Source organism: Hemicordylus capensis, chromosome 9 (genome assembly GCF_027244095.1).
Source record: "Hemicordylus capensis ecotype Gifberg chromosome 9, rHemCap1.1.pri, whole genome shotgun sequence".
NCBI lineage: Eukaryota > Metazoa > Chordata > Lepidosauria > Squamata > Cordylidae > Hemicordylus > Hemicordylus capensis.
The window spans coordinates 4,864,241-4,876,424 of record NC_069665.1 but is presented as its reverse complement, the minus strand read 5'-3'; the positions used below and the strand labels follow the sequence as shown (position 1 = coordinate 4,876,424).

The window sequence follows — 12,184 nt, the reverse complement described above, 5'->3', positions numbered from 1 at the left end:
CATCTTTATTCTGAGTTGCTGGATGCTGATGGATGCTTAAGGGGTGTTTCTGCCCATGCATGGGGTGGGAGTGGGGGCTCCAGCTATTCCTTCAATGGGAGAATGGGGCACAGAGCATTTCCTGCATGTTGATCTTGAGTGTGTGAAGGGAGCTTGACCTCTAGGAGGAGGTGGCCTGTCCTTTCACCCTTTCACCTTAGGAACAATAGCATGTTTGGAAAGTTTTTTGGATTTTATCCTGAGAAAGCCCTTTGCTTTCTCTTGCACAATAGACTCATTGTAGTGTGGGGGTGTGGAGGCAAGAGGGGTTATCCTGTGCTTAGATAGTGAGGGGATCAATATAATTCACTTTTGTTCCTGGCAGGGGGACAAGTTGGGACACAACAGCCTGCATGCCTATCAGTTCTGAAAGCACTTAGCCTATATATTGGCCTATTGAGATGTAGCCTCAAAGTGAGCATGACTGGAGGGGAAGATGCATCGACAATCTCCAAAGGAGCCGGATCTTGCCAGCGCTTGCATAATTATGTCATGCTTCAAGCTCTGAACATTTACTATTTGGGGAATCCTTTTAGAATTCTTGTGGAACCTAGCCAAAAGGGGAGATAGGTTAGCTCAGGAGTTCTCAGGCTTAGGTTTCCAGATGTTGGACTACAGTTCCCATCATCTCCAGCCACAATGGTGGCCATTGTGGCTGGGGATGATGGGAGTTGTAGTCCAGCAACATCTGGAGACCTAAGTCTGAGAACCTCTGAGATAACCCAGTGGCCTTTGGCCGTTGTGGCTGGGGGTGGTAGGAGTAGTGCACAGGCATACAGGAAGCTGCCTTATATTGAGTCAGACACTTGGTCTGCCTGGCTCAATATTGTCTACATTGACTGGCAGTGGCACTCCAAAATTACAGGCAGGAGCCTCTCTTGGCCCTACTTTGAGATGCCAGGGAGTGAACCTGAGATCTTCCTCATGCAAAGCAGATTTGTTCTTCCACTGAGCTACAGCCCCATCCCCTAAGGGGAATATCTTTCAGCAGACAGTGCTCACACATGTAGTCACCCATCCAAATGCAAACCAAGGTGGACCCTGCTTAGCAAAGGGGACAGTTCGTACTTGCTACCACAAGAGTAGCTCCCCTCTCTGTTGTAGTCCAACAACATCTAGGGGCGATGGGCACTGTAGTCAAACTTCTAGGGAACCAAGTTTGAGAACCCCTGGGTTAGCTGATGGTTATTCGTAACATCCTTATTAACAATAACATCAGGCCAGCCCTTTGGAGCTGTGGTTTCCTCATCAGAGTTTAAGCAAGAGGTGTGTTTGCATGTTGCTTTGGGTTATGACATTAGCTTAGAAGGATGCGACATAATCCTGGGTGTGTTCTCTCCCTGTTCAGGTCAAACTGCAGTAACGTCTTGACCCTGCTGTGTGATTACTGGGCCGTTCCTCTGCCTGGCCCAATGCTAGATCTGGAGGTGGTTCCCGAGCGATCTCTTGGGAATGAACAATGGGAATTTACCTTGGGTAAGTGGTTTGTTGCCTCTGCAACACCTTTTTTGTAGTAAAAAGCGGTAGATGGGCCTTGACAGCGGGAGTTTCCTTTTAGCATTGTCCTGAGAGCTTATTTTCAGATGCAACTTTAATATATGTTGAAAGCAAATGATGGTAAGAGCAAGGACATTTCTTCTGAGAGTCAGTCATTTCAGTACACAAGGTGAGGTGGTATACTGGGGGAGTTAGCAGATGCAAGTCATATTTTGCCCTCCTCCATGTAAAAGCCTTCCTGAATGTCGCAAGTTAGCACTTCAGCAAGAAAGGTTTAGCATAGCCTTCTTATGGGCATGTTAACTTACTGCATGCAGGATTTAAAAACAAAGTATAAGAGCATTAAAATATGACTTTATAGGTGAAATCTACTGAAGTGGTAGCGTCCAGAATTCAACCACCTAATTCTGCATAACTCAGATAATGTTGTTTGGTTTACCTACAAATGCTTCACTGGGGCCCTCAAACTGGGTCATTTTTATTTGTTTATACTTTGCTTTGGCACTTCCTCCTCCTGTAATTCTATCATGTTTAGCAACACCCATCAGAGGTCATATGGCTATTGCTCAGAACGGCTGGCATTGAGTCTTCAGCCTTCCTGACAGTTGTGGAGTGCTTTTCCAGACAAAGATCTTGGTTTATCTATATACTAGTATTTTTAAGCCCGTTATGATAACGGGCGCTAGCTTTCTATCCCGTCTTTTCTGTCTCTCTCTCTCTCTCTCTCTCTTTCTGTCTCTTTTTTTCCCCCTTGTCCCCTCTCTCTCCCTATTTTTGTTGTTGTTGTTGTTGTCTCTGTTTTTGTTCTTCTCCCTTATTTTGCTTTTACTTTTTGGGGGTGTGTGTGTGTGGATGAATAACGGCCAAAATGGCCCATGAGAAGGTCGCCGCCCCCGCCTATCGCCCTCCCGTGCACCCAGCTGCCGGAGCCCACCTTACCCGCTCCAGCCCGAAGGAGAAGAGAGGAACTCGGGAACAGAGCTACTCTCTGTGTTAAGCTGCTGCCCATACTGTCGCAATGGACGCAATAGGCGTCCTTTGCGTACATAGCGGCAGATTGAGCAGTGACTTAGCACAGAGAGGAGCTCTGCTCGTGAGCTCCTCTCTTTTCCCTCGGGCTGGAGCGGGTAAGGTGGTCTTCGGCAGCTGGGTGGGCGGGAGGGCAATAGGCGGGGGCGGCAACCTTCTCATGGGCCATTTTGGCCCTTAATCTTTTTTGGGGGGGAGCGAGGAAGGTGATTTTGGGCAGCTGGGAGGGCGGGTGAGCAGGCGGCGGCAGCGGCTGTGAGCGGGCGGGGGCCTCGTTGGCGGCTTTGCCGCCACCTCGCCCAGCTTCATTTTGGGCAGCTGGGAGGGCGGGTGAGCAGCTGGGGGCAGCGGCTGTGAGCGGGCGGGGGCCTCGTTGGCGGCTTCGCCGCCACCTCGCCCAGCTTCCCTGTCCCCCGTCTCGGTCTTCCCCCGCCGCCATTGCCCTCGCCTTTTTCAGGGCGGCCGCTTCTGGTTGCCTCGGCCTCCTCTCGCCATGCCGCAGCTCATGGCTGAGGCGGCGGCTCTGCCGCCGCCTCGGCCACTTTCCCCCGCCGCCACACACCGGCTAATGGACGCCCGTGGCTGTGGGACACTGGTGTCTGAGGTCCTGTGTCCCTTGGGCTGTTCTGGGCCTGCGCTTCGCGCAGGCCCAGAACAGCCCAGGGAGGCAGGGACGCAGATCCCCAACGTTCCAAAGCCATGGCCACTCACTTAGCCTTTTATTATATAGGATTTTTGGAGGAAGCTTGGAATGCTGGTACAGTAGCCCCATTTAACATAAGAAGCAATAGAAGAAGTGTTTGAAATAATCTGAGATCTGGTAATCCTGTTTGGAGAACTCTAGAGGGAGAGCTAATTCATGTTATTGTTCAGTGACTTGTGTGCTGCCTTGAAGACGGGGGGTGGGGGGTGGGATATGAGTGAAAAGGTGTGATACAAATCCTCGAAAGCAGGGGTTCTCAGCCTTGGGTCCCCAGATGATGTTGGACTCCAACTCCCATCATCCCCAGCCACAGTGGCCAAAAGCCATCTGGGGACCCAAGTTTGAGAACCCCTGATTTAAATAAATAAAACCCACATCCATTCAGTTAGCAAATGTGACATAGTAGATAGTGTGTTAAGCTTGAATCAGGGAGACATGGGTCCAGTCCTTTCTCCATTGTGAAATTTGGTAGGTAATGTTGGGCCAGTCACTTTCTCTTAGCCTAACCTGCCCTGCAGGGCTGTTGTGAAGATAAAACAGAATAACCCTATGTATACTCCTCCAGTGTTCCCTGTAAGAGGGAATCTCAGATGTTGTTGACTACAACTCCCAGAATCCCTAGTTGCTGTGGGCTTTGGATGCTGGGGTTTTCTTCTTGGAGGGAACATTGTACCCCTCTGAGTTCCTTGAAGCAAAGGTAAAACTGAATTCGAAGCAACATAAATCATAGTGTCATTGGTCCATCCTTCCAAATATTGTCTACTCTGACAGCTGGTAGTCAAGTTCTCACGCAAAGAGGGATATTTCCCAGGCCTGTTACCTAAGATTATTTTGGCTGGAGAGGTGCCAGGAATTGAACCCAAGGCCACCTGCAAGCAAAGCATCTGCTCTCTTTCTGAGTTGTCTCGTTACCCCTTAAAAATAGCCACTTTTCTCATCCCTACATTTTAATATTGCATTTATATCCCGCCTGTCTTCCACGATGGGACTCAAGACAGGCTGCATCGGTTTCCCAGGCAGTAGGATCAAATTTAGGACCAAAAAAAGTATGTACCTTTTCTCACAGTGCATGACTACACCTATATCAGGCAGCAGCGATATGGGAAGGTGCTGAAAGGCATCATCTTATGCTGTGCGGGAGATGCCAATGGTAAACTCCTCCTGTATTCTACCAAAGACAACCACCAGGAGTTGACACCGACTCAACGGCATGCTTTACCTTTATGGCTAATCTATGGAATTCTCTGCCACAGAATGTGGTGATGGCCACTAACTTGGATGGCTTTAAAAGGGGCTTAGACAAGTTCATAGAGGACAGTTCTTTCAATGGCTATGAGTCTGAGGGCTATAGGCCACCTCCAGCCTCAGGGGCAAGATGCCTCTAAATACCAGTTGCAGGGGAGCAACAGCAGGAGAGAGGGTGTGCCCTCATCTCTTGCTTCCCAGAGCCATCTGGTGAGCCACTGTGGGAAACAGGATGCAGGACTAGATCGTCCTTGGGCCTGATCCAGCAGGGCTGTTTTTATGTCAGACACAGCAATGTCTCTGCATCGTGTGCCTTTGTATCACCCCTTGGGACCCCAGGTTATGCATATATCAGCCGAGTTACTGGATACAGTTCTTCCCCAGTTTGCAGACTTGCACAGGCAGTGCCGCTGATCTGCATGGGGAAAGCGGTCTCTGCATGCTGACTGTATTTGTTGGATCAGGAAATGTGTTTTTGTGGTGTGCACACAGTTCAGAGGGGAACAGACTGTGTCTCAATGCTTACTGCTGGATGTACAGCCCAGATCTGGTCCCAAAAGCACCCAGCCACCCTTAGACTCTCATCAAGGAAACAATAACTCTTCTGGTGTTTTGTTCCATTGCTTCCCAGTTAGTACAGCGTCTGTCTTCTGTTTTCCTGTAGGCCCACTTGCAATCTCCCTCTCCTCGCTAGCATCTCCCCTTTTGCTCCCTGACCTTTATTTGGACATTCTTGATATGTCCAAAATAATATATGGAGGTGCTCCATGAGTGACTGCCATACAGCATCTCACACTTCTTAGGCCCGATCCTGGCCAGTGTTCTCTCTAATTCTTTTCATCTGTGTGCCGAATGAGTTTCGTTCTGGGTGGCATTATCAAGGCAGTGTGTGCGCACATGCATTCAGACTTGGACCTTCCTGATTCAACCTGAGCGGGATCTGAAACTAACTGAGCAGACATAAAAATAAAATAAAAACCTTGTGTGTGCACACCTTAGAGGGAACACTGATCCTGACATTAGCTTTGTAGAGATTGTCCTGTCCTTCAGTATGGAGCTCAGCCAAACTTAGGTTCATTTTGTAGCTGGACATATTTGTATTTATGTGACTTGAGTCAGGTTTCATAATTGGGTGCTGGCTCCTAGGATTTTCAGCATTGGTCGTTTAAGACTGTCTTGGGGGGTCTGCTGGGAATTGAAGGCTTATATGTCCTCTCCTCATTTACCCCATCAGCGATGGCCTTTAGATTTATTCTACAGGTGTGTGTGTATGTGTGCGCGTGCGTGCATGCACTTTTCAGATGCACTGATGTAAAGTAATCCTAATGAATGGAGTTCGGGGTTAAGGAAAATCTAATGGTTATATTTCGGAAAAAATATTCCCCCCCCCCTCATTTAACCCTCCTTTAGAGAACAAGACATCTTTCACTATTTTTTTCTCTTGTCCTTTCCCTGCCCTGCACACTAATTCTTAACTGTTTTCAGGGTGAAGGTTACCATATTTTGTTGTTGGCACAAGGCTTAGGATAGTGCCTCGCTTGATGAAAATCTCTAACTGTGATTTAAGTTTCTTACACCAAGTTTAAGAAGCATGATGGCAAAGTGGTTAGATTACTTGGTGACATCTGTGGTGACTTGGGATTGAGATGCAATTAGTTTTGTACCAAGGCTTGACAAATCCCAGGTGCCAGGGAGTCATGATGCCTACAGATTTAACGGTGGCACCTAGACTCGGGTATTCAGAGGTGGAATTATTTAATAACATCTTCATTTGTCCCAGGCAACCCTGTTTCTACAGGTGAAACTCGGAAAATTAGAATATCGTGCAAAAGTCCATTAATTTCAGTAATGCAAATTAAAAGGTGAAACTGATATATGAGACAGACGCATTACATGCAAAGCGAGATAAGTCAAGCCTTAATTTGTTATAATTGTGATGATCATGGCTTACAGCTCATGAAAACCCCAAATCCACAATCTCAGAAAATTAGAATATTACATGGAACCAAGAAGACAAGGATTGAAGAATAGAACAATATCGGACCTCTGAAAAGTATAAGCATGCATATGTATTCAGTACTTGGTTTGGGCCCTTTGCAGCAATTACTGCCTCAATGCGGCGTGGCATGGATGCTATCAGCCTGTGGCACTGATGAGGTATTATGGAAGACCAGGATGCTTCATTAGCGGCCTTCAGCAATTCTGCATTGTTTGGTCTCATGTCTCTCATCCTTCTCTTGGCAATGCCCCATAGATTCTCTATGGGGTCAGGTCAGGCGAGTTTGCTGGCCAATCAAGCACAGTACACTGTATACTTTTCAGAGGTCCGATATTGTTCTATTCTTCAATCCTTGTCTTATTGGTTCCATGTAATATTCTAATTTTCTGAGATTGTGGATTTGGGGTTTTCATGAAAATTCATAAAATTTTCATGAAAATTCATAAAATTCACCTTTTAATTTGCATTACTGAAATTAATGGACTTTTGCACGATATTCTAATTTTCCGAGTTTCACCTGTATGTTACCTATAAAGGGGATAAAGAAAAGCCCTTTTGAGTGCCCCTTCCATAATGTCCGTTGCTAAGTGTGGTAATTTTGTTAAGCGTCCTAATTTTGGGGGCTGGCTCTTGGATCCGGAGAAAACAGTCAAGGCCTGTTTTGTTTGTAATAATTATTGCTACTCTGTCAAAGTAAATGGATGCCCGATCCCCTATAAACAGGACAATTGGGGACGCTCGGTTCTAGAGCATCTGCTTTGCATGCAGAAGGTTCCAGGTTCAATCCCTGGCAGCATCTCCAAGTAGGGCTGGGAGAGACTCCTGCTGAAACCTGGGAGAGCCAGCTCAATGCTAAGCTAGATAGATTGACTCAGTAGACCACAGCGTACCATGTTACTAATTGGGAATCCTACTTCATTATCCCGTGTATTGCAGAACTGTTTGTTTATTTAAGGGACTTATATATCTCCTTTTTCCAAAGCATTCAAGGCTGCTCATGTGGTTAAGATACAAAACAACAACAAAAAGAGGGCTTGTTGTGAGCTCTTGCTTGTTTTTCCTAAAGGCAAACAAACAAACAAACAAACAAAAGGGGCATTGTCTTTATCAGAAGAAGCCGGCAAAACCCTGCTCTGTGCATCTTTCATTTGACTGTCATAGTCCCCATAGGTCGGGGTTCTCAAACCTGAGTTCCCAGATGTTGGACTACAACGCCTACCGTCCACAGCCACATTTGGCCAGGGTGTTTCACCCCAGCCTTCAGTATCTTTGCTCACATGCAACTGCACTTACGGTGCAATCCTGTGTCAGCTTGGCAATAAGTCCCACTGTGTTAATGGGCCATACTCCTTGGGAGGTATGTTTAGGATTTCAGCCTCCTGTTTGTTTTTGTGTTACTGAATCCTCAGCAAAGTTTAGAGGTCCTTTTTGCTTCTTCCATAGCCCAGATCCAACCCCATGTGAAATGTGGTGGGTTTTACTGTAAGAGATGTGAATTTTGGGCTGTTTGTTTGTTTGTTGCATTTATAAACCACCCCATCCCAAGGCTCTGGGTGGTGTACAACAAATTTAAAAAGAGGTAAAAACACGTATATAAATTTGCGAACTTAATAAATCCTTCCATTGTGCATTTTGTAGCCAAACCTCTGTTTTACTTTGTTGCTATTCCAACGCAGGGAGAATGGGACTACAGACATATTGCTCAAAGATGTTAGTGCTGCAATGATGAAAAATGATCTCTGTAGAACCGTGCTGCTCTATAATATTCTAAATCCTGGCAAGGAGTCTCCTTCGAGATCCCTGAAGTTATTAGCATCAGTGGAGCCAATCCATCTTTACTGAATTTCTGTGGAGTAGCTGATACTTCACTGATTTTTTAAAAAAAAATTCTTTTCCGTACTGTTTTGTTGTGTAACTCAGATTTGTGCCTGAACATTCAATACAGGGTTGAAAATATTAGCATTGCAGGTTCTACAAGATCAAATTTTCTGGAAACTGTGTTTCTTGCAACTGAGAAGAAGAAACTGATTTTTTCCTGTAGATCAGGGGTCCTCAACGTTGGGCCCCCAGATGTTCTTGGACTTCAACTCCCATAATCCCCAGGCCCAGTGGCCTTTGGCTGGGGATTTTGGGAGTTGAAGTCCAAGAACATCTGGGGGCCCAATGTTGAGGATCTCTGCTGTAGATTGTCTAAGTCGCGGCTTCCCAACCTTTTAAAAGAAGTGTTCCCCTCCTGTAACAAAGCTTCAGCTCAGATACCCCAGAAAGAGAGAGCATGTATGTATATGCACACACAAATTTAAATGTCACAGTTATGAGGCAGTCTACTTCAGACACTGTTACCTATAAGCAATGCAATTAATGGGACAATTTTACTTACTGCTCATGGAAAGTTGTGGAAAGCTTTATTATGAAGTTGTGAAAGGTAAGCCTGGGTTCTTAATACAACTGCTACATTATGCTTGCTTTGTGGAGATTTATTTATGCAGTTTTCACATATTACTTTGGTATGTTTGTTTTCTCTGTGGGTGTAATTATCTCGTTACATGTAGAATATAATTAATTTAGGTATATCCTCTTGTATAAGAATGGTTTCTTATTTGTTTATAATTCATAATAGAATAGCTACCCTAGGCAGAGTTTTGGGTGGTTTATGCAGAGCTGCTGAACTTCAGCCCTCCTGCAGATGTTGGCCTACAATTCCCATAAACACCTGGCTATTGGCCACTGTGGCTGGGAATTATGGGAGTTGTAGTTCAAAAACAGCTGGGGGGCCTAAGTTGAGCAGGCCTGGTTTGTTGGAAACAAGTAATGAATTGTATGCTTAAATTATTTTTATAAGGGTTTATATGTGTACAATTTGCCAAGAGTGTCCCTTGTATTTGGATATTAATCCTGTATTTAGTCAAGTACAATTGTTTGTTGTTGTTGGTTTTTTATTATGGTGCCCTCGACAAAAGATTTTAATTGAAAACACATTAGGCCTATTAAAGGCTATAGTGAGGCTTACATAGGAAGCTTCCTTCTACCAAGTCAGACTGTATTATCCACCCTCATCCTCTTCTCTCATATTCAAGTGCCTGCCGTTTATCCATATGGATGAATACAAAACGTAGTACTTGGAAATTGCAGTGGGGCAAAATTGACCCATTGTTCATGATTGTGGTCCATCTCCACCAATAAGGACACCCTGGCTACCGTGTGTAGAGTATGAAGCACTTTATAATAGTTTCTCTCTTTGTGACCAGCTCTCTTGTCCACTTGTTGGAGTTCCCAACCTTGGGTCTCCACGTGTTATAGGACTACAGCTCCCATCAACCCCAGTCATAATGGCTAAAGGCCATGATGGAAGTTGTGGTCCAACCTGGGGACCCAAGGCTGATAACCCTTGAACAAGATCTTGTTGACTAGGCAATTTGCAAGCAACCAGTTTATGTATCTTGTGGAATGTGGATCTGGATTTGTATTGCTTTACTATATATTTGTATTATATTCAGTATTAAAGAACTGTGAACTCCAGACTGAACTTTAGCCAGAAATTCATAGTCTGTCTTGGTCAAAGACTTGGAGGATGCTGGAACTTCTGTCAAGCATGCAAAGTCTGTTGTCTGTAATAATCAAAGTTTGCTGTAAATCGGAGATTGTATCATATAGGGTCTCAAACAGTGGCCTTCCAGCTGTTTTGAGATCCTTGAGGTAGACAACATCTTCTGAAGAGACTATTCTAGCTGTACTCATACCTCAAACACCTCCCACCTCTTTTCTAGAGGTGGCGAAATGACTGATTGAGAAACTAGGATGTTTCTTGGAAAACCAATGAACTTGGCAGTTACTACTGATGTAACTAATTAGAGCTGTTGGGAAATATGCTTCTCACAACTCTTGAACTTTTTTGATCAACAAAGAATGTGTGAGTTTCTTGGTGTGCTAATCAGTGTGTGTGTGTGTGTGTGTGCGCGCGTGCGCGCATGCACATGCACGTGCTGCTGTCAGGGATTGATTGATAGAGCTGTTTTGTTACTTACAGGCTCGTGTAGGAAGGTTTGCAAGATGGAGCCATATATTCCAAAACCAGTCAGGACATAAGCTGGTGCAAGAAACATGGAATAGTGTACAGTGGCTGGCATCCTGAGTAGTGAAGCACCCATGGTTCATGAGATGTCTTGGTGCTGTGGTTGAGTTCCAGACTAAAGCAGCACCTGCACTCATGAGTAACAACCTCCACTTCCCCAGAAGTCCTCTCTGTCACCTAAAAATATGTCCCTGGGAGCTGCACGACCTAGGGACGTATTTTCAGATGGCACAGAGTGCTTCTGGAGAAGGATAGGTAATTGACATTTCCGTCCCACTGGTCCTGTTAGCTGATTGCATCTGCGGCAGCAGGCTCTGTTAGGATTTCAGCCATTGTCTTTCTCTCCAATGCAAACTTCTGAATAAAGTTGACTATGTCTTATCTGCACCCTCTAGGACAGGAGTAGGCAACGTGTGGCTCTCCAGATGTTGCTGAACTACAACTCCCATCATCCCCAGCTGTACTAAATTGTGGCTAGGGGTCGGTGGGAGTTGTAGTTCAGCAATGTCTGGAGAGCTGCCCATGGCCTACCCTTGCTCTAAGAGGAATCCTTGTAGCTGGATCACTGGAAGAGGATATCCCAACCCCTCTCCGCTCTGACCCTTTTGGACCTTAAGAATAATAAAAGGCTTATCTTCTGAATAACTGAAGAGCACATTACTGATGCTCTTTATTTGCAAGATGATAGTCCTCCAAATAATATTACGAATGGAAGTCCCTCAAATTGCTTATGTCCTCACAAGTAGGTTCCCAAACACCCACATTTCACTTTGCCCCCAGTGCAAGCCTGTCCCTCCATCGCCCTGTTAAATTATTTGACTCTTATGAGCTCGAAAAACATGTTCCTTTCCTGGGATTATTACACAGTCATTTGAGCATACCTGGTAGGTGATAAGCAAGAGATGTTGAGCAGAAATGCGGATATATTACCAAGTGTTGCAGAGAGCTCTGCTGCTGAATCGGCCTGCACAAGTTAATTAGCAATAAGTCACAAAGGAAAGAAGCAAGCTGAACTGTGGCTATCACAGAGTCTGGCATTTATGAAGAAACTTGTTTGCCCACTGAGAAGTACTTGAGGGAACAAATGTTGCACCAAAGATCTCTGTTCTTCATTTATATTTGATGAGTTACACTGTAAATCTGACAATGAGTTTGCAGCTGCAAACCTTATAAGGGTTTGTGGGGTGGGGGGGGTGGGGTTTTGTTTTGTTTTTTTGCTGACAAACAGCAAGGTAGATGGGTTCAGAGGAGTAAAACATTCTGAGGGTATTCACATGTGCAGCCTAACCCAGGATAGGGCAGCCCAGCCTGGGTTAGGCTGCACATGTGAAGCGCTGGGAGTGAGGTCAAACCCCACTTCTTAACCCAGCATTTGGCCAGGTGAATTTGGTTCACTTAACCTTGGCTGTCGATCGCTGCTGGGTTAAACAGCTTGCTTCTGGTCCACAATTTCCAGCAGCTGCCATCTTCTGTCCTTTCTGGCAGCTCCTGCCTTCCCCGCGGTCCTCCCCAGTGAGAAATTGTGCACGGCCTCACTGACTCCAGCTTCCACTGTTCCTGTAATGCCTCTGCAGTAATGTATTACATGCATGATCCATAA

General features: G+C 45.5%; 1 protein-coding gene across 2 annotated transcripts in view; it reads left to right on the top strand.

The window, feature by feature from the left end:
* Positions 1-12,184, top strand: part of PHAF1 (phagosome assembly factor 1) — a 61,873-nt gene that overhangs the window by 2,283 nt on the left and 47,406 nt on the right. For both annotated transcript variants that reach the window (XM_053271319.1, XM_053271320.1), the window contains exon 2: positions 1,388-1,515. In XM_053271319.1, the coding sequence (XP_053127294.1) occupies positions 1,452-1,515 (64 nt within the window). In that variant the 5' untranslated portion in view covers positions 1,388-1,451. The remainder of the gene's footprint in view (positions 1-1,387; positions 1,516-12,184) is intronic.